Source organism: Agelaius phoeniceus, chromosome Z (genome assembly GCF_051311805.1).
Source record: "Agelaius phoeniceus isolate bAgePho1 chromosome Z, bAgePho1.hap1, whole genome shotgun sequence".
Classification (NCBI taxonomy): Eukaryota; Metazoa; Chordata; class Aves; order Passeriformes; family Icteridae; genus Agelaius; species Agelaius phoeniceus.
The window spans coordinates 82,096,602-82,119,067 of record NC_135303.1 but is presented as its reverse complement, the minus strand read 5'-3'; the positions used below and the strand labels follow the sequence as shown (position 1 = coordinate 82,119,067).

The 22,466-nt window shown below is 34.9% G+C and overlaps 1 protein-coding gene across 9 annotated transcripts in view; it reads left to right on the top strand.

Annotated features, from left to right (window-relative positions):
- Window positions 1-22,466, top strand: part of NIPBL (NIPBL cohesin loading factor) — a 146,640-nt gene that overhangs the window by 83,278 nt on the left and 40,896 nt on the right. For 5 of the 9 annotated variants that reach the window (XM_054652895.2, XM_054652889.2, XM_054652896.2 and 2 more), the window contains 2 exons: window positions 6,686-8,206; window positions 21,809-21,991. The exons of 1 other annotated variant lie outside the window; for it this stretch is intronic. In XM_054652895.2, the coding sequence (XP_054508870.2) occupies window positions 6,686-8,206; window positions 21,809-21,991 (1,704 nt within the window). Of the gene's footprint in view, window positions 1-4,181; window positions 4,408-6,685; window positions 8,207-21,808; window positions 21,992-22,466 lie in introns of those variants that run through there. 3 more of the 9 variants (XM_054652901.2, XM_054652898.2, XM_054652897.2) reach the window with 2 other exon arrangements.

The following is a 22,466-nucleotide window of genomic DNA, read 5'->3' as shown; positions in this document are numbered from 1 at the left end:
AGGATCATATAATTTAATAGCATTTTTATTTATGCTCATATGTAGAATGAAATCAAAATTCCTCTATTTATACCGGGTTGTGCTTTACATATGGTAGTGCAGAAAACTGCTCTTGTAAGAAGGTGTAGAAAATAACTAAACTGTAGCAGTTTAGCAAGAAACCTTCTTTGTTTCTGCCTACACTGTAAACTAAGACTAGAAAATTCAATCTAAATTGCATGTAATGTATACCCTTGATTGTACCTGTGGATCAGAGGATTTATGATACCATTATTCCAATAATAACTTACATTCTAGGACAGACATTGCTTTATAATGGATTTAAATCTTGATAAAGAAATGGCACAAGTAGTTAATAAACCCTATTAAGAGCTTAAGCCCAGCATTTCTGTAGTTCACAGTCACTAAGTTCATGCTGACATCAACTTAAGACACAATATTTTTTTCATTGTCATGGAATATAAATGTTAATCTAGTTAATTGATGATATTTTTGAGTACAAGGCAGAACAAAATCAACAGCTGGAAGTGAGAAGGGAAAGTCACTGATTATTTCTTAAGTTTTCTGTCTATACCAATGAATTAAAATCTAATTGGATAATGTTAGCCATAATGCTTAAGAGTTTTCATTCTGATGTTAGTGTGTTGCATTTTTCTTGTGGAATGCTACACTGGGTGTTTCAAACTAAGTGTACTTGAGGTTTTGCTCAGATATTTTGAGTTTACCAAACTGTAATTTTGTGCAAAATCACATGGGTAAAACCTAGTGTTTATGCTGAAAGATCTATCTCGTAAATAAAGTCATATGGTTTGTGAAAGCAATATTAAATTCAGCGAGCTTAAGTTAGTTTCCAATCTCTAAACAAATGTAGATATTTGATTATACTCTTCTGCAGTTCAATTTTTTTATTTACTGGTGTAGCATTTCTTTTGTATTACTATAATTGCCAGAGAATAGTGAGCAACCAGACATCCTTAAGTAGATGGATGAAAAATTCATAAGACACTATGATGATTGTATTATTGCTATATTTAAGAAAACAATCAAAACTTCCTAATCTTAATTTTGATGAAGTCTTCTACACTTTAAGGCGTATCAGGGATCGCGGTAGCCTTTTTGTTTTTTAAACTGAAAGAGTTTAGACATTGTTCTGGTGGGGTTTCCTTTTTGGACAATGACCAGAAATTTGATGAAGTCTTTTAACAGGTCACTAAAGAGTAGCAAGTGTTTCTGTTCTGAGTCTTGCAAGTCTGTTTCTTTGAACTGCAGCAGCTGAAAGTCCTCTGGTCTCTCAGAGGTTTTTGGAATTATGTACCATTCTATAAAGCTTCCTATACGAGGTTCATGACTGTACTTTCTTGATTTCTTCTGTAAGGGAGGAAGTAGTGAGAATAAAATCTTTGCCCTGTGTTGGCTGTATCTCTCCTTCAAGGGCAAGAGCTTAGTAGTGTGGAAATCTCTTCTGCTGAAGGAAGGGTTCTGTTGGTTGTTCAGTTCTTTTTTTCATTTGGCATAAGAAGTCAGATGGGTGCAAACTCTTATGGATTGTGCATACATGAGGGAGTTGAAAAGAATGGATATTTGTCCTAACTCCACTGATATGTTGTCCATTGGTACCATTGAAGTAATTTTAAAGATTCCTTGTATACAGATTAGATTCTTGTGGTCTACAGAGCACTGTTAGCTGGGGGGACAGGGCACTTAGCTTCAAAGAAATCTGTGAATAGTAACTAAGAAAAGGAAACAGTTTACAGTAGACATGTTTGTTATTTGAACTTTTAGCTATGTGTCATTTGTTGAAAATTTCTAATCTTGATTGCTAGTTTAAATAAGATAAGCTTATAATTGGCCTCTGTCTAGTCTCTGATGTTGTTAAAAAATAGGAGATTTGACAATATGTAATAACATCGAAGGACTAGAATATTTGAGTTAAATTTGTTAACTTGTGATATAATTAAACAAGTGCTATTTCAAATGAGTGGAAGCATACCCTAGTAATCTCTGATATGAGAGATTAGAAGAGTTAGAGCTTTAAAGTCATAAAACTCTTAAAGGTTATCCTTTACAAAAACAAAATTTATACTTTCAATTACCATTTAAATGGTTCATCTAGAATTCAATATAAGAGGATCAATCTTTTTTGTGTCCCCAAAAAGGAGAACATTCACATATGACCATTTGGAATATGAAGTCTTCCACTGAGTCCCTTGCAGGGTGTAAAATGGGGAAGCACAAATATATCTGTCCATTTATAAGTACACCAAACAATATTAATAGAAGGAAGTGTTACCATTCTGCTAAAAAGAAGCTTAGCAACCCTGCTCATGGTTATTATTTAGACTTGTTACCTTTTCATAGATACTTACAAAAGGCCCATTTTCAATATGATAGACCAAGCAGTTCTAGAACTGAATATCATCCAATTTTACTCAGTTGTTTAAGGAGTTTATTCTGGGATTTAAGGCAATCATCAGGTTTGCAAGGAAGCAGTAATATAGAGGGTTTCAGTGCTAGTGGTATCTTGACTGTTGCTTTGGAAAGATTCCAGGGTGAGTAAAAGAATAGAGATACATTTATAGTAACAGCTCTCCTCATCCACCTGCTGCTTCTAACACTTCCTCAGCTTCCAAGCATATCTGTTTTCTGGATGAATGGTCTTCAAATCATGATTTCCTTGTAGTTTCAGCAGAAATGTATCTCATGATGTCTGTGGTTATTTCAGTGCAATGTGGTTCTTTGCACAAAGGTTCCACAGTAACTAATTAATTAAATTCTAAATCCCAAAGTACTCATAACTTTGATACACAGATATTTCCAAAGATGAAGACCATAACCTCCTCTCCAGGAATACTGTTCGTAAGAGGATTGGTGGGAGATTACCACTTGGAAATCCAGCTAATTCTTTTCCCATGTCAAGCTTGTGGTTCAAGTAATGTTTTGTTTCTTGTGTCATGATGAATAATTTCATTTGATAGAACAGCTCTACTATATTTTATAGTGTAGTGTATAGTGTAGTTTATGATCTTGCTTTGAGTTCCAAGGTACTGCCTTTTAGTGAGCATGTTGCAAGGTAAAGAGAATATTCTTACGAATTTGCTAAGTCAAAAGGATTCATACGTAGAGTAACTTTTCTCCGAACTACCATAGATTTGTTAAAGTAATTGGAATAAAATGTAGGTATATTTTGAATATATGTACAACCTCAGAGAAAGGTGGAGGAGTGAATTATTGTTTTGAAAAGAATCTGAAAACAATGAACTAGTATACCCAATCATTAATATAGTCAGAAAACTCTTCTGTAACTTAATACATACTCCTTTTACTATGACAACTGTTACAAAGACGGAAGCAAAAACATCCTTTATCACACTCTATTAGACTAAAGAGATTGTAAGCCAATATATTTGGAACTGCAACAAGCTTCAGATCTAGGTCAGTAAGATTTCAAAGAAAGACATTAGTCTGATATTTTGGTGAAGTCCCAGATCCCAATATTTTTCCCCCCCAAAAAATACTACTGTCTATGGAATGAAGTTTGAATACAGATGCCTTGAAGAATATGAAGTATATTTCAATGGATATTGTAAAAATTCATCTGTTCATTTTGGGACGCATGACTTAACGAAGAAGCTATATGCAAATTTCTGTATATTCGACTGTGAAAGAGAAGATCTGAAGACATCTGTTTTTAGAGGTTCACTACTCTCTTCTCATCTCACTGTTCTAATTCTTGTATAGCTAAAAGTGAGTTCAAGATTTTATGAAGCCCTCAGAACCTAATGGTATGTTTCAGCTTTCAAATTTTTGTAGCTATTTTTTCAACTTCAAAAGTTTTTGTACTTACTCAATGGAAGTTTTTCATTATGCTTTATGAAGGCAGTGGTACTATATATTCATCCTACCTTTTTTGCCCTAGTTCAACTGGATATTTTCTTATACTTAGGACAGCTTTTTTAGTCCTAGATCCAGAATTCTCATAGAGACAAAGTGGTAATGATTGAGTTTAGTTTTGAGGCTCACTTTCAAGATGTACTGGAAATAAGAAGAAATCTGTGAATGATCTGTAACTCTGTCTTCAATCACCTTGCCATCTAAGAAAATAAAACTATGAAGGTGTCCCTTTCTTCTCAGGCAAGATGTCAAGTTACTAAAACATCAGTATTCTAATGTCAAGATAGATGAAGAATGTGCATCAGAAGAGCTATGCATTTAGAGGGAATGTGTGTATCAAGTTGTGATGTAATCATCTACTTACGTGTTCTCAACTTACGATTTGACATTTTGGATGATGAAGAGCAGCAGCATGGTGAACCTCGTCCCTTACAGAAGTCCAAGCAAGAAAATTGGCCCTACTTGAATTGTTTTGGTTGTTTGTTCTTGGTGCCTTCAGCATGAGGGCTCTGAAAGGTGAGTTTTGGTTGATCCAGCTACAGCTGTCTAAGGCATCACAGCTCATGGCCATCTGCTCCTATAGTAGGCATAAGAGAGGAAAGCATTGTCTTGCTTAAAGCTTAATCATTCAGCCTGGTAGGTTAATGCTGACCACCTTCACTACTGCCTTATGGTGATGCATTAGAGAGTGGTTGTGGAAATATGAATGTGTGTTCCCTTCTGCTACAAATGATAACTTCAGTTAAAGAAATGGGGCAGATAATGAATAACAGTAACATCTTAAAGACTACTGTTAGATCCACCATCAGAGCTTTTCAGGACTTTTTCAGTGTGCCTGGCATTTCTGGACTAAAATGACAAAGCTTACCAACTTTTCATAAGAATACAAGTTTCTGAACTTAGATTTCAAAATGTAAAGGGTTTTAATTGAGAAGTAAGGTAATGATGTGTATGGACGTATGCATATTTGTTCTAATCCATAGTGAAGAAAAATTCGTCTATGTAAGTCCTCATATGAATCCAGCAGTTGCTGTAGCACAGGAAAAGCAAAAATCTCCATGCTAAAAAGCTGCATCTTTGATTTGGAAAATTTATTTGGCCTTACATGTCTATCACAAAGCTGGCATTCATTCCTACAGGCTTCTGTTGAGCTTTGCAAAATTCTTTATTTGCAGTTGATCAGTTTCTGCATGGAGTTTATTGGATCTGTCTTTACTGTCTTCCAGCCATTGAATCTTGTACAAAATTTTTGAGTTTTAGAAAGTTAGAGATATCCAAATAGATTTGAGGATGAAAATGATAGGGAAAAATCCTGTTCACATCACTGGAATTGACCATGTTATTGCTTGTTGTTGTGGCCTAATTTTAATTTTGGAGGTGATCCTTCAAAGTATTTCTAAATAAGAATCTTATAAAAATTTTCAAGAAATTAGAACTCATATGTTGTGATTCTAGTTTACAGTTCCAGAGGACTGTGTGGATTTTTTCATTGACATTTATTTCCCTATTTCTTGATTACATCCTCCTTACTGTACATTCACGTGCTCTGAGTGGAGAGCTGGTTCATTGCATCTGGTGATAAGGCACCACAAACCTAGGCACAAAGAATGGTACTTTTCTTGCTTTGCATTTGCGGTCTAGGCATTTTGGCAATAGATCTATGTTTAGTAATTCCTTAGACTTACAATCTTATTCCCTGATTACACAGAAAATTTTTTTTTCGACAAATTATGCAGTGGTAGTTGAGAAATGAGAATATAAGCCTTACTGCAGGTAAAGCATCTAGTTTGTGTGGCAGAAATTATTTTTAGTTTAGAGTTCTGTGTTGGTAATATAAATGGGTTGTAGTTTTATATGGGTAGAATATACTCTTTTGGATACTTCCATGTGCTTCTCATTTCTATGAATTCTACCAAATTACAGGTTGTTGACTTATTTTTTCTGTATTCTGCTCCTAATGTTTTTTAGTGTAAACTGAAGGGCTTATTGCAGAGTCAGATTCTTGACAGAAAATTTTCACTATACTTTGTGTTTCATCTATAAAAAGCATTATGATTGCAAAGGGAAAAAATATTCAAGTTTTTAAGTGTGTAGTGGTCCCCCACCTAATATATGCATGTGTTAAGGTAGAGACTCCAACCCTTGGTTTGCTGCTTTGTTTCAAAGAGAAGCATGGATGGGTGGAATAGTTACTTTATCAGTTTTGTTCATTGTTTGTTTGTTCCCTGAGTAAAATATGTGTGAAGTCCAGCTGATCCACTGAATCAAGTGGGGAAAACCTCTGTCATAATCATTGCAGATCCTTGCTTACTTAGTACTTGTGTAAGAAAGAGGTTGGATCTGCAGAAGATATCTTCTATGGTAGTATTCCTCAAAAACTAGTTGTGGAGCTGCACCTTAACTTTGACTTTGACTTTTCAGATTTCTGCTTCAAGTGTAACTGAGGAGTTTGGGAGTTTTTTTAATGGGGTGGGGTTTTTTGGTCCTTATGTTTTATTAGGTGGTTCCCTTGGGAATTACACAGGACCTTTTTTTTCATATGTTTTGAGGGAGGGTTTTTTTAATGATTAGCTGGCATTTGTGGGAAACAGACAGTGAATGATAGTCTGAATACATTAAAAAGTATTAGTTAGAGAAGTCCTATTCTTGCTTTTAAATTCAGTGGATTTTGTTTTGTGTGCACATCCATGCTGTGGAGAATTCATTATGGGAATGGAAGGGAATGGACATTCTTCCTTGAACATTTATCAATTTTTATATATAATTTGTGATTTTTTTCTCTTTTAACTTGCAGATAAGCCTTTAAAGAAGCGAAAACAAGAAAACAAACCACCAGAGGCTGGAGGTGCTACTGGAGGAAATAGAACAGCTTCTCAGGAGACAGGTTCTGCAGGAAATGGGGCAAGGCCAGCACTGATGGTTAGTATTGATCTGCAGCAAGCAGGAAGAGCAGACTCTCAGGCAACAGTAACTCAGGATTTGGACACCATCAAAAAACCTGAAGAAATTAAGCAGTATAATGACGGGTTTATGTGTGTTCCCCAAGAAGACGCTGTTGGAGTTCTTAAATTTAAACCTGAAAACCATCCAGAAATTTTTAGGAAAAAGTCAGACTTTGAAAGTCAAAAGACAGATATCCAGCAAAATGAAAACAGACAAATGGAATTCCAGCAAAATGAGAGCAGACGGTTGGAAAGTAAATACAATGAGAGCAAGCAGTTAGAAGTGAAACATGAAAGCAGACAAATGGAAATGAAACAAAATGAGAACAGACAGACAGAATTGAAACAAAATGAGAGCAGGCAAATGGAGATGAAACAAAATGAGGGAAAACAAAATAATGGCAAACAGGAAATACGGCAAAGGCCAGAAACACCGAAACAGAAGAGTGAAGGCAGACCTGAAACACCGAAACAGAAGAGTGAAGGGAGGCCTGAAACACCTAAACACAAACATGATAATAGGAGGGACTCCAGTAAACCTTTGTCAGACAAGAAAATTGAAATACCTAGGCACAAACTAGATGTGAAATCTGATCCTTCAAGGATGAAACCTGAAAATCGACCTGATCCAACAAAACCAAGGCCTGATGGGCGCTCAGTTTCTGATACACCAAGGCGTGACCATGACAGCCTTAAACAAAGATCTGAGGACAGGGGGGAGTCAGAGAGATACAGAGGAGATCCATCCAAGATCAGAAGGCCTGAATATTTGAGATCCTCAAACAAAAATGAACATGATTCTAAGCATGGTATTAAACCTGATGGTTCAAAACCTGAGAAATTTGAAAGGAAATATAGGCATGAGTCTGGTGATTCAAGGTTTTCTTCTGGGGATCAGAAATCAAGGCCTGACAGCCCTCGTATTAAACAGGAAAGTAAAGGGGATTCTAGCAAATCAAGACCTGATAAACCTGGTTTTAAGTCACCAAACAGCAAGGATGAACGAAGGACAGATGGTAATAAGAGTAAAGTAGATAGTAATAAAGCACATGGTGACAATAAAGCAGAGTTTCCCAGTTATTTGTTGGGGGCAAGATCTGGTGCATTGAAACATTTTGTCATTCCAAAAATCAAACGTGATAAAGATGGCAATGTTACTCAGGAGTCAAGGAAAACTGAATTTAGAGGTGAACATAAGGACAAAGTAGAGAAGATTGGGCTAGTTGAAGATCTAAATAAAGGAGCTAAGCCTGTAGTTGTCCTTCAAAAGCTTTCTTTGGATGATGTGCAGAAATTTATTAAGGACAGAGAAGATAAATCAAGGGGCTCTTGTTTTAAACCTAACAAGAACAAGTCAACCAAACCTAATAAAGGTAAGATTGTTTTAATATTAATTGCATTGTATCTTTTACACTTGAGTTCTTGTAGACTTTGTACTTCTGCTGTTAGAAATTAAATGCAAACATTTGATAGTTTACCTGCTTGCTTATAGAGAAATAAAGTGAAACTAGTCTAAGGACTTGTCATTATCAGAAATCTTGCTAGAAATGTACCTGAAATTATTTATCTCCTTCAGTACAAGTACTTGATCTGGCAACGCTTTAGTGGTCTTAAGATGTACTTCAGCGGCATTAGTTTATATGGCAATTTATCTGGTGAAATGTAACTGTTGTGTGTATGATTTTACCTGATTAGGTCTGTCAGTATAAATGACTCCCACTACTGTAAATATTGTAGCTGGAATGATGGGAAATACTAACTATGCAAGCCCTACGATTATTTTTGTATTTAATTTGAAGTTAAATGGGTTTTTCCAAAGCATGTTTTTAAATGGTGTTAGTAAGAACATAGTTGCAGAGTCCCACCTACTTCCTTAACACTGTAGAAACAAATCAGTTGAGGAGGTTCCATAATTGAGACTTTGTGACAGTAACTTAGAAAAACGTTTGGTCTGTAGGAGACTTCTTTTTATCATTGTCTCGTGTCCATTATATGCAGAAAGAAGAAAGCTGAACAATTAGCTGGCATTTTGAAATTAGTAATATGGACAGGAAATAATTTAGAATAGCTTGTAGGTTTGATATTTAACTGATTATCTCTTTTGCAGGTTTAACACTTTTTAAAAATAAGATCCTTTTTTTTCTTGGTACTTTCATTTTGGCTTCATTGGTTTCAGACTGAAGTAGATCATTTCCCACTGTGAAATCAGTATTACTAACTGGTTGGATTTCCTTTTTTTAACATTTAACATTTAAAAAATTTAAGTTTCTTATATAGTCATGTTTATAGAGTTGTTGTGTCTTAAAATAGACTGATAAAAGCCAGATGAGAGGTTTACAAATGTATGGAGGATGATGTATAAAGCCATTTGCAGGTGTATAACGAATTCAAGATTAAAACATTTTCTTACGTAGCTAATCTGGTAGGAAATTATGTAGAAATCATCTTCATGAATGTATGACTATCTTATGTGCACTTGTAAAGAGGTGTTTTCTGTATCATTAATTTCTTGTGCTATGCCTGTTTTTTATCTACTAACCAGTTTATATTAACTCTAAAAAGCCTTAATAATAATTTGTGATGTATTTTACATATTTGTAAAATATTAGCCTCCTTGTTAGGGATTTCTTTTTGTCTTGGGAATAAGAACATTATCCCTGTCCCTTTTTGAAGTTCAAAAGAGGCAAACTTTCAATTTTTAATAATAGGTATCTAGAGTTAGCCATAAAACTATATCTTCGTTCTCAGTTTAATCTGAAGCATTCAGATGAAACCCTTATGTCCTTGAGAGAAAATGCTAAAAACTTTCTGATGGAACTGAGGTCTAGTCTCAGTAGGATAGATTTTGAATTCACACTTTTTTATGTGCAGAAAACCAGGTACAAGTCTTCTGAACAATGGGCAGTGCATGTATGCTTTCCAAAAGTGTTTCTGAATTGCTTTTTTCTTGTAGTCTGTATTACATGTGGTTATGTATGTAGAATGCTTTAGTAATGTGTAAAGGTTTTAATGACTTTTGGTATGATTCTAGTACCTGTCACAGATGAGCAATGCAGTGATTTTAACGTTAGGTTTATAATTTCTCTACAATTTTTTTTCTGCATTTTTTTCTTTCTGAAGTCATCATTTTCTTGCATTTCTTGCACTATGACGTAACTTGGGATATGTTTTGCAGGGAAAAATGGTTTGAATCTGATACAAGTCTTTTTGCAGTTCTATTCAGAATAAGGTTCTTACAATGGTAGTAGAAATAGGTTTCATGAAAAGAATATTGTAACTTTTTATCTTACAAATCATGTTTTGAGTGTTCAGCAGGCAGATTTTGGAGAAAGTGTCTTTGAACTGCAGATTTTTGATGTGTATATTTAGTTCTGGTTTTGTTTTGTTTTTTTTTTCTGGTAACTTACTTCCTAGAACACATGCTAATTAACCAGGTGAATTCCTGTGTTTGAAAAGATACAAATTTTATAAAGATAACTCTCTTCATAAGGCAAAGTCTGTTTGTTAACAGCTAACTGATGTAGATGTATTCATGCCACTGACACGGTGTCCTCAATCCAGTTGAAATAGTGTTCAGTTTTACTTGGTGCCATTTTTAGTTATAAACTTTTTAATACACTAAGAACGGTAATTTTCATAGATCTTCTTTTAGTTCATCCTATACTACTTAGTAGATTGTAGCAATTCTTTTCCAGTGAATTCTTGCCTTTTAGCATCATTATTCAACTTCTCACATGCCTCTTATGCCATGTAGCTTAGTATATTTTACTTTCTCTTATTTCATTACCCTTGTATCTCTTGTCTTCGTTTTTGCTTTCTCATCCATCCCTCCCTCAAGAAAATGTCTTCTACTGGCTTTCTCATATACAACATCATTGCTATTATTTATCTGAAATGCAGTTTAAAATATCATTGTTCAGCTAGTTTGAAACACCATTTAGATAGTTGTCCTGTCGTAAGGGGCTAATTCCCATTCATTACAAAACTCAATAAAATTGACTCACATTAAGTTACTATTAATTCCTTGCAAACTGAAAGTCCATACAACTTTTTGCATTGTTTTAGTAAATTTTAAATTTGTGCCTTTATTTGCATTGAACTCAAAAAAGACAAGGTCATATTGTCACCAAATTTTATAGACATGTTTGAAATTTTATCAAGTTATGAATGGGAGGGATAGCCACAGTATGTGACCCTTAATATTAAATAAATCCGAGAGTCCCTTTTGGCATTTACAAGGAAGAAGTAATTTTTCTCTCTCCCCTGATCTTTGAGCATTTTCTGAAAGATTCTGTATCTCAGAGGAAAGTTATGGAATTTTTTTCACAGTATTTTTGTTACAGAGTCTTGTGGTGAAGTCTTGTGGCCAATTTTGTCCACATCAGAATGAACTGTGACATTTTCTTTGTCTGATTTTACCATCTGTTAATGTCTTTTATTGGTTTTAATGCAAATGTATGTTGTTGTGGGACCCATGAAACTTTTCCCTTTAAGCTTTTGCCTGCAATGAGGAGGTCATGTTTGCTGTCCTTTCTTTTCAGAGCTTCAGTGAACACCTTCTCTGCTGCTTTTTTAGAGCTATGCTGATCAGCTGTGTTGGGATGGGAGCTGTTAGCAGCTTCATGGTTACTGCATTCTGAACAGGACAAATTTTCCTTTGTTAAATATAAATATTGAGAGAAACTGTAACTATCTGTGAAAGATGTCTGAGTAGGTTTATAATATGTTTGAAGGATTGTCTTTGCAAAACAAACGTCTTTTGGATCTTCCTATTTCACCTAAAGGAATTTGTTGTTTTAAGGGAAAAAAAAATTCTGATATGAATGCCATTCCTCCATTGTGTAGATTGTTGTGGGATTTAATTATCTTCACAATGCAGAACTGAAGACATAAGGTTTTGCTGCTCACTACAAGTCTTCCTAAATATACTGTTTCCTGCTGCTCTGATCTGAAATTTGAGTAAAGACTTGATGTTTCTTTGAAGGTGCTCTTCATACATACTCTTTACAGGATCAGCTAAAAATCTTACTGCTTAATCATCTTTATGTCGTTAAAACAATGCTTCCAGATTCTTCTGTATTCTCTGCTTACATGGTTTTTTTGGGGGTTTTGGTTTGTTTGTTTTTAATTCCAGGTGACTTTTTCAGAGCCTGTAGTAACTTTGATTTTGTGTTTGTGTAACATGACAGTCTGTCTTTGGGTTCTAGCATTGTTGGAAATAGTTTCCCTTGGGAAACAACAATCAGTTATCTTCTAGTAGTGACAAGAAAGGGAGTATTTCAGGATGAAAAGCTGTATCCAAATTGTGTGGGCTCAGCTGAGTGAACTTGTTGTGCCTCTCACTGATTTCTAGTTAGTGTAGCCAAGCTACTTAAAGGTGCTTAATGGTACAGATGAAAACTGTGGGCAGAAAGGAAGTACCAGTTCTAAACCTCGTTTAAATCCTACATGTATAGGAATTCTATAACGGCAAAATTGGGTTATGGATGTTAACACATCAAATTTTAGAGTTCACACTAATTTGTTTCCAAAATAACAATTTCTTAATGCTGAGACAGACACCCCAAAATCAGAGGGGCCACAAGGAAATAACTGCATTAAAAACATACTACCTTGGGAAAGGAAAAGTTTGAAACTCAGCTTGCTTCCCATAAAATTGTGCTTTTGTAAAGGTTAGCAATGTGAAAATCCTCAGTTCCATACATCTTGAATTTGAAATGACTGTCCTGAAGTTCCCAGTAGCAACTGCATTTGCATGTGTCAAGGCCAGAGTAATAACCTGCTGACCACCTTGCTGTGGATGCAGCACCAGGTGGATCTGTAGAAAATTATGCCACATTTCAGAGGAAAAAAAATATGTATTTCAGCATTTACAGCAAAAAATTTATAAAGACTCTTTCAGTTCGAATGTTTAAACCTTCTTCAAACTAAAATTTAATTGTAATTATAGAAAAACAGCTATGACTTTCATAAGAGTTCTACAGTCTTCCAGTTTTTTCTGTTTTCTGATATATTAATGACTACCTCCTCTCATCTTGACTAGACTAGAAGAGGAACTGGCTCACCTTTGTGCCATTAGAAGTATTTCAAGATACTTGTTGGCTTTGCAGAGGATCCACTTTAATATGCTCTTTGTTCATTGACCCCTGATTATTTGGTGTTTTTTCCTGGATTTAAAGGTTCCATTTTGAAAAATATTCCAAGCATTGCTTAGTTAAAAGTCTAAATTATATATAACTTGTTAAAGTCAAGGAAGATTTGATTTCTCTAACATACTTTGCACTGGAATAGTTTTGCTCCTACTTGCAGGGAATTTTAAGATAGGGTGTGTCTGTCCCATTCCAGAAGGTAGCTGGGATTTGTGTGGGCATTGTTCATACTTTCTGGGGCCTTCATTTTCGGTGCTAGTTTTTCAAAAGTAGATGTTGGATAAGCTGGTATTGGTCCCTAGCAGGAATCAGCCACTGCACACTGGAGTAATTCCTTATGTATGATCTATTACTGGTAATAGAGGTGACATTTTCAGCACAGAGCCTTGCCTGGTGGCTGCTTTCCTGCTATTTGTTTCCTACTTTGGACTTTGCTACTAAGGTAAATATTTTGATTCTTGCTCCTACAGTATTTTTCTGGATAGGATGAGTGAACTTCGTATATGTCACATGGAATTCTTAGCAGCACCACTGAATTAGATCCAAACCACCAATTTCATTATACTTTGATTTGTCTGAAATATGATGCTTTGTCTGTTTGCAGATTTAGTGCATTTTTTAATTAGTTGATTTTTGAAAAATTACTTTGGCAAATGTAAGTGATACACGTTTATTACCTAATTTGTCAGAACAATTTCTTGAAAGTCCAAAACTGCTCTTGGTACATGGATACTTGATTGAGTTCCTCTTGTTTCTGGGAATAGCTAAGGCTATTTTGCATAAATAATTTTTGCAGCAATGCATTGCAATGTGTAAATGTGGCCCAGCAATTTATCTCATGTCAATTACAGTAGGCAATGCAGACTTTTCATGTGTCTAAGGATCTAAAGGTGGATATTGATCTTGGCTTATGTGCTGGGATATGTGTTTGAAATTTTTGGCTTGAATTTTCTTCTAGCCAAAGGACAAATTTGACTAAATACAAAAAGCCTCATTTTTGCTTCTGAAGAATTAACTTTTCTGTTGCTCATCATTGTCAGCTGTTCTAGGTGACTCTTTTCATGTAAGAAAATTTAAACTGTTTACTTAAAATTTGGAGTTTATTTTTTGCTCTGTGGGAATACTACCAGCAAACAGAAAAAAATAGTATGGAACCTTTTTTGTCTTTCAAATTACTGAACTGTTGTTTTCATTGAATAACTTTTCTTTAAATATACATTCTGTTTAATCATCTTCCAAGCTATTTTCTTGTACTATTTTATATTTAAAGCTAAAACATCTGCAATCTTTTGTTGTTGTTGGTTATGTAATTGTTATCTTGAAGAATCAAAACTAGTAGCTTTGTGCAATATTTGCAGTGATAAGGACTGAGAATGTTTCTATGCAATAGTAAGAAAAATAAGCATTTATGTATCAATTGATGTACCTAGAAGTCACAGATAAGATGTAAAATAATGGTTTTTGTTTCCTTATTCTCTGCAAAGATTTTGGTTGTATTATATTCCTTATATAGAAGGTTTTTTGTTTGATAAGAAGAGAAATTCTGAGGAATAATCAGATTTTATTAAGATCTTTTGTCTCAGTAAACAACCTGAATACATGGCTGGAAAAATAAATTAGTCATAAATTTCAGATCCCAAACATTAATCATTATAGGGTCAACAAATGGTTTGGGTTAGAAATTATCTTAAAGATCATCTCATTTCTACCCCCTGCCATGGGCAGGGACACCTTACCCTGGATCAGGTTGCTCAGAACCCCATCCAGCCTGGCCTTGAGCACTGCCAGAGATGGGGCACCCACAACTTTTCTGGCCAATTTGTTCCAGTACTCACCACCCGCTCAGTAAAGAACTTCTTTCCAACATCTAAACTAAGTCTCTCCTGTTTTGTTTTAAAACTCTTCCCCCTTGTCTTATTGCTATCTGGCAGTGTAAAGAGCCACCCTCCCTCTTTTTTTGTTAGCCCCTTTTGAGTACTGAAGGGAGTTTTAATAGAAGCATATTAACAGATAATTGCATGCAGGGTTTTGCAACTGTACAAAATACCTTAACTTCTTAGAACAATAAATTGAGTTGGCCTAAATTTCAATGCATATGTTCAAAAGCAATGACAGCAAAATTCAAAAGCACCCCCCCAACACTGATTCATAAAAGCAAGGGAGTTTGTGCAGCATTATATTTATTTCAGTTGCCAACCTTGCTTCTTTTTATTCTGAGTACTGCTTTATTTTTTGTACAGCATCTTGGAAAGCTAGGCTGCTGTAGCCTCTTTTTATCAATTTCTATACAGACAAAAAGTCAGCAATAAGGCCAGCAGTAAGTTCCTACAGTAATCATATAGCTTGAGAACATCATTGATGCCAATCTAAGTGTGAGTTCTCTTGGCATCTTGGGAGAGTGTGTGTTGGATGTATTCCCTGCTCTCTATCTGGGTGTTTCAGAGTTCCCTTTTGAAATATCTTCCCTCCTTCTAAAAATGTTTATTTCTTCTCAGAGTATTTTGTACTATTGTAAAATTCTTTTTGAATCTATGTTTCTTAGCTGTGGTTAATGATGACCTCTCTTGTATCATGGAATTATTCTGTTGCCATGTCCAGATCCTTCTCTGACCAGCCTGTCTTGCTCCCATCTTTCAAAGCCAGAGCTAAGGACTGGAGTAAAAGCAGGGAGTCTGAAACTCCTTTTTTTTTTAGGCTGGGAGCCTTTCCTTTGTGCTACTGTTGGGGCAGATGAGGAAGAATTGTTTTGAAAAATATGTTAGACCAGGTTCCGTGAAATATAGGACATACTTCTCCCTAGCATTGCCTTTCTCCATCCTGCTGAATTGATCGAAGCAGAGAATCCCTGTGTGTGCAGCCCCTTGGGTGGTGGTGAGGGCATCTCAGTCTCCACCCTTTTTTTGGCATGAGTGTATGTGAGGTGAGCTCTGGAGTTATCCCTTCACCTATGTGGTCAAAAGAAGAGGGTAAGGCGCTCAATAGAGGGTTATATCCTTTTGGATACATCCTGTAGGATGTAGCTGTATAACCTTCCGTAAGCTTTACAGCAGGGAAGGGGAGAGGAAAGAGTGTAAATGTCCTTCTCAGTCAGTTTTCACCAGTATTCATTTGATTATGTGTTTTTCAGCTGATGATAGGGTATTGAGATACGAGTGGAACTTCCATCATATGAGCAGAAACGCCCTCCTCAAAACTTAAGTTCACCTATAAAAATTACTGGGATTTCCCTGTGTTTCCCCTTCTGTTCCTAAAACTGTTCAGGGCACAAAATTATTTTGACAAGTGTGAAGCTGGTGGGCAGCAGACTTATCACCAGGGGCTCACTGCACCATATAAAGAACACACTGGAGCATTTTAAGGGAGAACCTGGTGAAAATGATATCATTAAATTTGCACACTTTAGAAAGAATCAAAGATTTTTCAACTTTACCCAGCGACCTCTTTATGAGTTTATAGGCACTCATGTGGCCTTTTGCATTCCAGTGCCTGAATGCTATGCTGTAACAATAGTTAGCTATTTTAGAAGGGTGTTTATTTTCTAAACAGTTTATAACATAGGGAAGTACTTCTGTCCTTTCTTTTTTTTTCCTTTAGTTCCTTATCTAATGCACAACTTTATCTGCTGAGAATTTGCTGTAGATTTAACCTTCAAGTCTCTGCTTTTTTAGCTACAGTGGCATGGCTGTTCAACAAGATAGCAGCACTCTTCTTATAGGATAAGGATATTTTATTTCATTTAGCACAGGTTTCAAAGTTGGTTGAGCTAATCCATAAAGAAACTGCTTTCCTTCCTGCATGTATATGCCTAACATAAGACTAAAGTTAGACTGTAAGCTTTTATTAGAAAAGGGAGGAATATTCTTTAATGCTCAAATGCTCAGAGAGGATATTTAAGGAAGGTGAGCTCAGTCTCTGTGAAATAATAACAAGACTGGATACATTAGTCATTGGCAAAATAAGAAAAGTGCAGTGGCAGGTGTAATGTCTTTTGTAACAAAAGAGGAGCAAGATAAGGGCAAAATTGAGCTGCAGTCAGTTGAGCTTTTTTTTAATGTCCAAATGAAGATGAGTGACAATTCTCTAGTATAGAAATTCAGTGGTCAGACTTCAATTTCTAAATGCTGAGAAATGGGAAGATTCATATCCTCACCCCAAACAGGTGGCATTATTCCCTTCTCACACCCTTGTGTGTTCTTTCATATAATGTCTTCATAGTTGGAAAAGGTGCATTTTAAAATCAAGATACAGAGAGAGATTAGAAATATGAATTTGCATTAACTGCAGTTTTGCAGAAACAGAAATATATGAAATATTTATGTTTCCACTGTATTAACTGTCTCATAGGTACGAAAATAGCAATTCAGAGTTTAGATTTCTAAGTATGTTTTAATCTTTGTGGCTCATAGTTCACAGGAAATTGTACCAAGATCTGATCTAAACCATGCAGTTATGTTCCATAGTTTGGAAAGCAAAGATAAATCATTCAAGAGAAAATAAGAGTTTATTCATGTTGATTTTAATTTCATAACAGGATCCTGGAAAGCTCACCTAACCATCAGTAAGAATCATCCTCTTTTCCATAGGTGCTTGTTTGAAAGTTGTTATATCAAGCCAGATGAAACTAATATGAACACAGATTGTGAAGTCAAAAAATAATTGTGCTGTCCATATTGAATGGACCCAGCGAAAGTCCACAAAGATGTTACTTTTTAAAATGTTTACTCTCTCTTGAAGGATGATCTGCCAGGATCAGGAAGATCTACTTGACTTTCAAAGTCAACACAAAGTGATACTGGATCCTCCTAAAGATAGCATATGCATAAACGTTAGCTAAAGCTGTTTTACAAAGCTGAAGCTGCAAAACACAATACTGAGCTGTGAATCAGATCTGTTCTTTTCCATTAGTTTTTTAAGGCATATGTGGAGAAGGAAATCTTATATAAATAGTATTAGGATATATAGTAATGGGATATATGTGTGTATATATATATTACTATATATATATGCATATACACACACACACACATATATATATATATATATAGTAATAGAATATATAAATATCCTCTAGATATTTATAGAAATTTTTCTACTATACACAGTAAAACCCTCTGAAAAGTTTCCCAGACTATAATAAGATAGAAGACCAGGCTTACAGATTATTTAGTTTCTCACTGAGGTTCTCTGATTTTAACTGTCATATATTTTGTAAAGAAATGCTTGGTGAGAAAACAAGTTATCTTGAGGGTTAGTGGACATTGAGTAGTAGATGAAGATTCATTTAACATCTTTCCTTAGAAACTTTTTGATGCTAGCAATCAAGCAAAACCAAGAATTTATTCTTCTCTGGGAAGTAACTTGCATGTAGGTTGTGGACAGCATTGCATAAGTTTGGAGAAGCACTGTAGAAGTGACTGTTCATGTATGTGGTTCTGTGAAATGAATTGTTCTGTGTCTTCCCTTCGGTCTCACCAGTGTGGAGTTGGTTAGAATGCTCTTCCTGGCAGTAAGAAAAAGATTTTGTTGTGATGGTACTTTTCTTCTGTTTTTTGTTTGTTTGTTAATTTGTTTGTTTGTGTTTTGGGGTTTTTTTGTTTTGGATGTTTGGTTAGTTGGTTGGTTTTTTTTTTGTTTGGGTTTTTTCCCAGTTGTTTCCTTTAACAGTTGCAGAAGTTTTGAAATTATGTGTAAATGACATCTGAAGAATACATATGCCTATAGTCTCATTTGAGACATGGTGTACATGGATCACACACATTGCAGAAAATGAAGTTTTTCTATTGGTGCTGACAGTTCTTCAGCAAGATATTTGGGCATTCTATTAGATTATCAAGTAACTTTTTAGTAAAGTGACTTCCTTTTTACTATTTAAAAAGCCGTGCATGCGAGAGCTAAATGTAAGTGAATGAAGTGAAGACATGGAAGTAGCTACTAGGTCTTAGCAAACTTAGCAAAAAATTTTGAAAGTTGAAAGCGATTGTACATGGATTTTTCAATTTTAAAAAGGTTTTTGTTACATATCCTATTAATTGTTTTATAAAGTTTCCCATAAACTGAAAAGGCATTAACATGTGTTTTATAACCTAATTCTTATTGCTATGTGACTGGATTCTTAGGTGACCTGAATTCTTGTAAGTATTTCTTTACTACTCTGAACAAAAAAAAAAAAATAGTGCCTACATTATAAAATAGAAGATATTAAAGAAGGAATTTAGTAAAATATTTCTGGTGACTTTTGAGCTGCCCTGACTCAAGATAGTGTAATTAATAGAGTAAAATAAATCTTAACAAGCTCCAGACTTGACCAAAATTACAGAATATCCCTGATTTTCTTCAGAAAGGTTGATAAGTCCTTCTCCATATATATTAAAATTGTACATACATGTACAGTCTTGCTTAACTCCTCTATATGGCATAAGTAAAACTCCATAGATTTGGTTGTTTACAATCCTCAGCAGCTAAGGAAACTGGGTGTGTGGCACACTTACTTCAGGGAACATTGTGACAGAAAGAAAAATTTCAATGATAGCTTTTAGAGAGTTTTATAATAATTCTATCTCTTCTCTTTTCTGGTGTCCTCTACTTGAATACAGGAAGCTTTACCTATTTCCTAATAAAAGAAAAATGGGTAAACTTATATGGTAATCTGAAATACCTGTAACAGGAGAGAGTGCAAATCAAGCACTAGTTGAATTTAGCACTAGAGAAACAGAAACTTGAAAAATTTGAGACAGAAATAAAATTAGGTTTACAAATATTTAAAGTAGTCTTTTATTTTCACTTATGTTTAATGAATGCTGTGATTTTTTATTTATATTTAAAGAATGAGTACAAAATGAAAAGTCAGTGAGAAAAGAAAACAAGAACAGATATTCCTAGGAGACAATAGAATAGCCTGTTAGTTTTGTTTCTTATTTGAGTGTTTAATGCAACTTTAATTAATTTACTTGTAGCTGTCTTTTGCAATGTTTTTGTTTGGCCAGATTTATTGTAGACTTCATGCTACGTGTGTTGTCCTGCTGATTTTAATGAAATTACCAATGGACATAAACTTGAAACTACCTGTTAGAGTACCTGGATTTACAGCCCTCTATGAATTTCGTCTGTGGAAATTGTCTTAAAACTTGTATATGTAATTTTTTCTGCGTTCTGGGGCTGGGTGTAAGCTCCTCATGCACTGTATAGGCATACAAAGTATGGGGACACAGTGCTCTGTGCACAGCTCTGCAGCATCCAGCCTGGACCTGGCTGTCATCCAGGCAGCTGCTGCTGCACACAGAGAAAATGGTCTGCCCATGCTGCTGTACTTCCACCCATCTGAAGCCAAGTGCATAGCCCACAAAATTAATCATTAACTGAGAAACATGGCCAACCACACCATGAAATGTTTTTCAGCATTTTCAAAAGCAATATTGATCATTTAGGTAGCTTTGGTACACGAGAAATTTGAATGTATAAGGATGGCAACCTAACACAAATAGGTAACAGTGAGCACAATGTGAAGGAAGCAGGGACAACTTTAACTATCACTTTACTTTGTTTATGTTTCACTATGTTGCTTCAAAAACCCCAATATTTGAAGTTAAATTGTTTATTGAATGACTTGCAGAGTATATTTTGATGGTGGAATCTCATGGTAATACTCCTCTAATTCCAAAGAAAGATGTTTAAAAAGAGAAAGAAAAAATCCATCTTGCAATAAAAGTTAGGATAGTAACAAAAAAATGGACGTAAGTTTTAGAAATTTACTGAAGTGATGTAGTGAATGCAATTAAAAAGTGTATTATCATCCAGGAGATAGATTTTTTTTTGGATGAATGTATTTGTATAACAATTTGGAGGTGATTTCCTCTCTAAATAATATAGTATGCATTGGGAAGGAGAGAGAGGCACTTACGGCAAAAATGTTTCTTCTGTTGCTGGAAAAAGATTAACAGTTTGGTCTGACAACCTGCAAATCTGTATACTAGGTTCTTCGATAAATAAAAATAGGGCATCAAATAAACAAACCTCAAAGAAGTACTTTTGAATTTATTTGTTTTCCTTATGTCAATTGGAAAAATTTTGCCTGCAAATTTCTTTCATTCTAACTGCACATGGGTTTAATTTTGGTTTCAAAATTATAAGAATGGTGTGATATTGTCTACCTATTTATCACTGTGGAAAAGAAACCTGATTTGTGGTTCAGCTAGCTATTTGTCTGTATTCAGTAGAAATGTTTCAATTTTGTTTTGAAAAAAATCAAGCAACAATTTGCGTTGTATCATCAAACTACCAGCAGGAGGTAAGAAAAAATCTGAAGCAAAAGCTGAATTGTCAATGATTTGGCCTGTATTTAGGCACATGACCAAACAATTTTGCCACAGGTTGTCTGTTCTTACTGGAAAAGGGAATAATACTGTCTTGGGTACGCTAATTAGTATGAATGATAGTAAACAGAAATGTTAATGAGGGACTAAGAATCCATAATTTACTTACGACTGTTAGAAAATCTGATAAATTCAGAGGATGAACTGAAATAAGACTAAACTTTGTGGAACAGAGCAAGGATATCATTCTACAAAGGTAATTGAAAAGGTGATTCAAAGGTAATTCATTTTTATGACTGAAAATATTTTATTGAAGGAAATGTGTATGCAATTTATTGTTATTATTTGTAGTGTGGACTTCAAAAAAGGGCTGTCAAATACATTTAGGTCTGTCTAACTGTGATCTAACTGATTGCTAGTGGTTATCCTCTGAGTGGTTCCTGAGACAGGATTGTAGTATTGGTCCCTCTTTTTTGTCTTCAGGTTCACATTTGCTCTTCTTACTCTCCACTAATAGGTAGCATAGATCAGTCAGTGTTAAAGGAGTTGCCTCCTGAGCTCCTGGCAGAGATTGAATCCACCATGCCACTTTGTGAACGTGTGAAAATGAACAAGCGCAAACGTAGCACAGTTAATGAGAAACCAAAATATGCTGAAATCAGTTCTGATGAAGATAATGACAGTGAAGAAGCTTTTGAATGTAAGTAGTACATAATTCTGTTCCTTAAGGTGAAAAAAGCTAATATTTTGTTTTTACAAAAAGATACACGTCTTTTTTAAGTTGGCTACCTTAAAACATACAGTCCCAAATTTGCTGTCCTGGTAACTGCCTGGCCAAGAACCCTTGTTTCTCTTTCAAAAGAAAAATTACTTGGTTGCAATTTTTCTTCCAAGATAAAAAGCAGTGGGTTGTTAAATTTATTTTCCTGATTACTTTACTGGAAACTGCTCCCTAGATTTTTTTTTTGTTTTCATTTCTACCATAAAACATTTCTAACTATTCAGATAAGGGAAAATATCCTCTAAAGAAGCACAGAATTTACATACAAGTGTCCACAGAGACAAATTTCACTAAATAAATTCTTGAATTATTCTTAGTTTTATTGATAAGAAAAGTGGAAGATCCCCTCTTGAATTTTTGTAACATAATAAATTGAGAATCTTACTGCACAGAT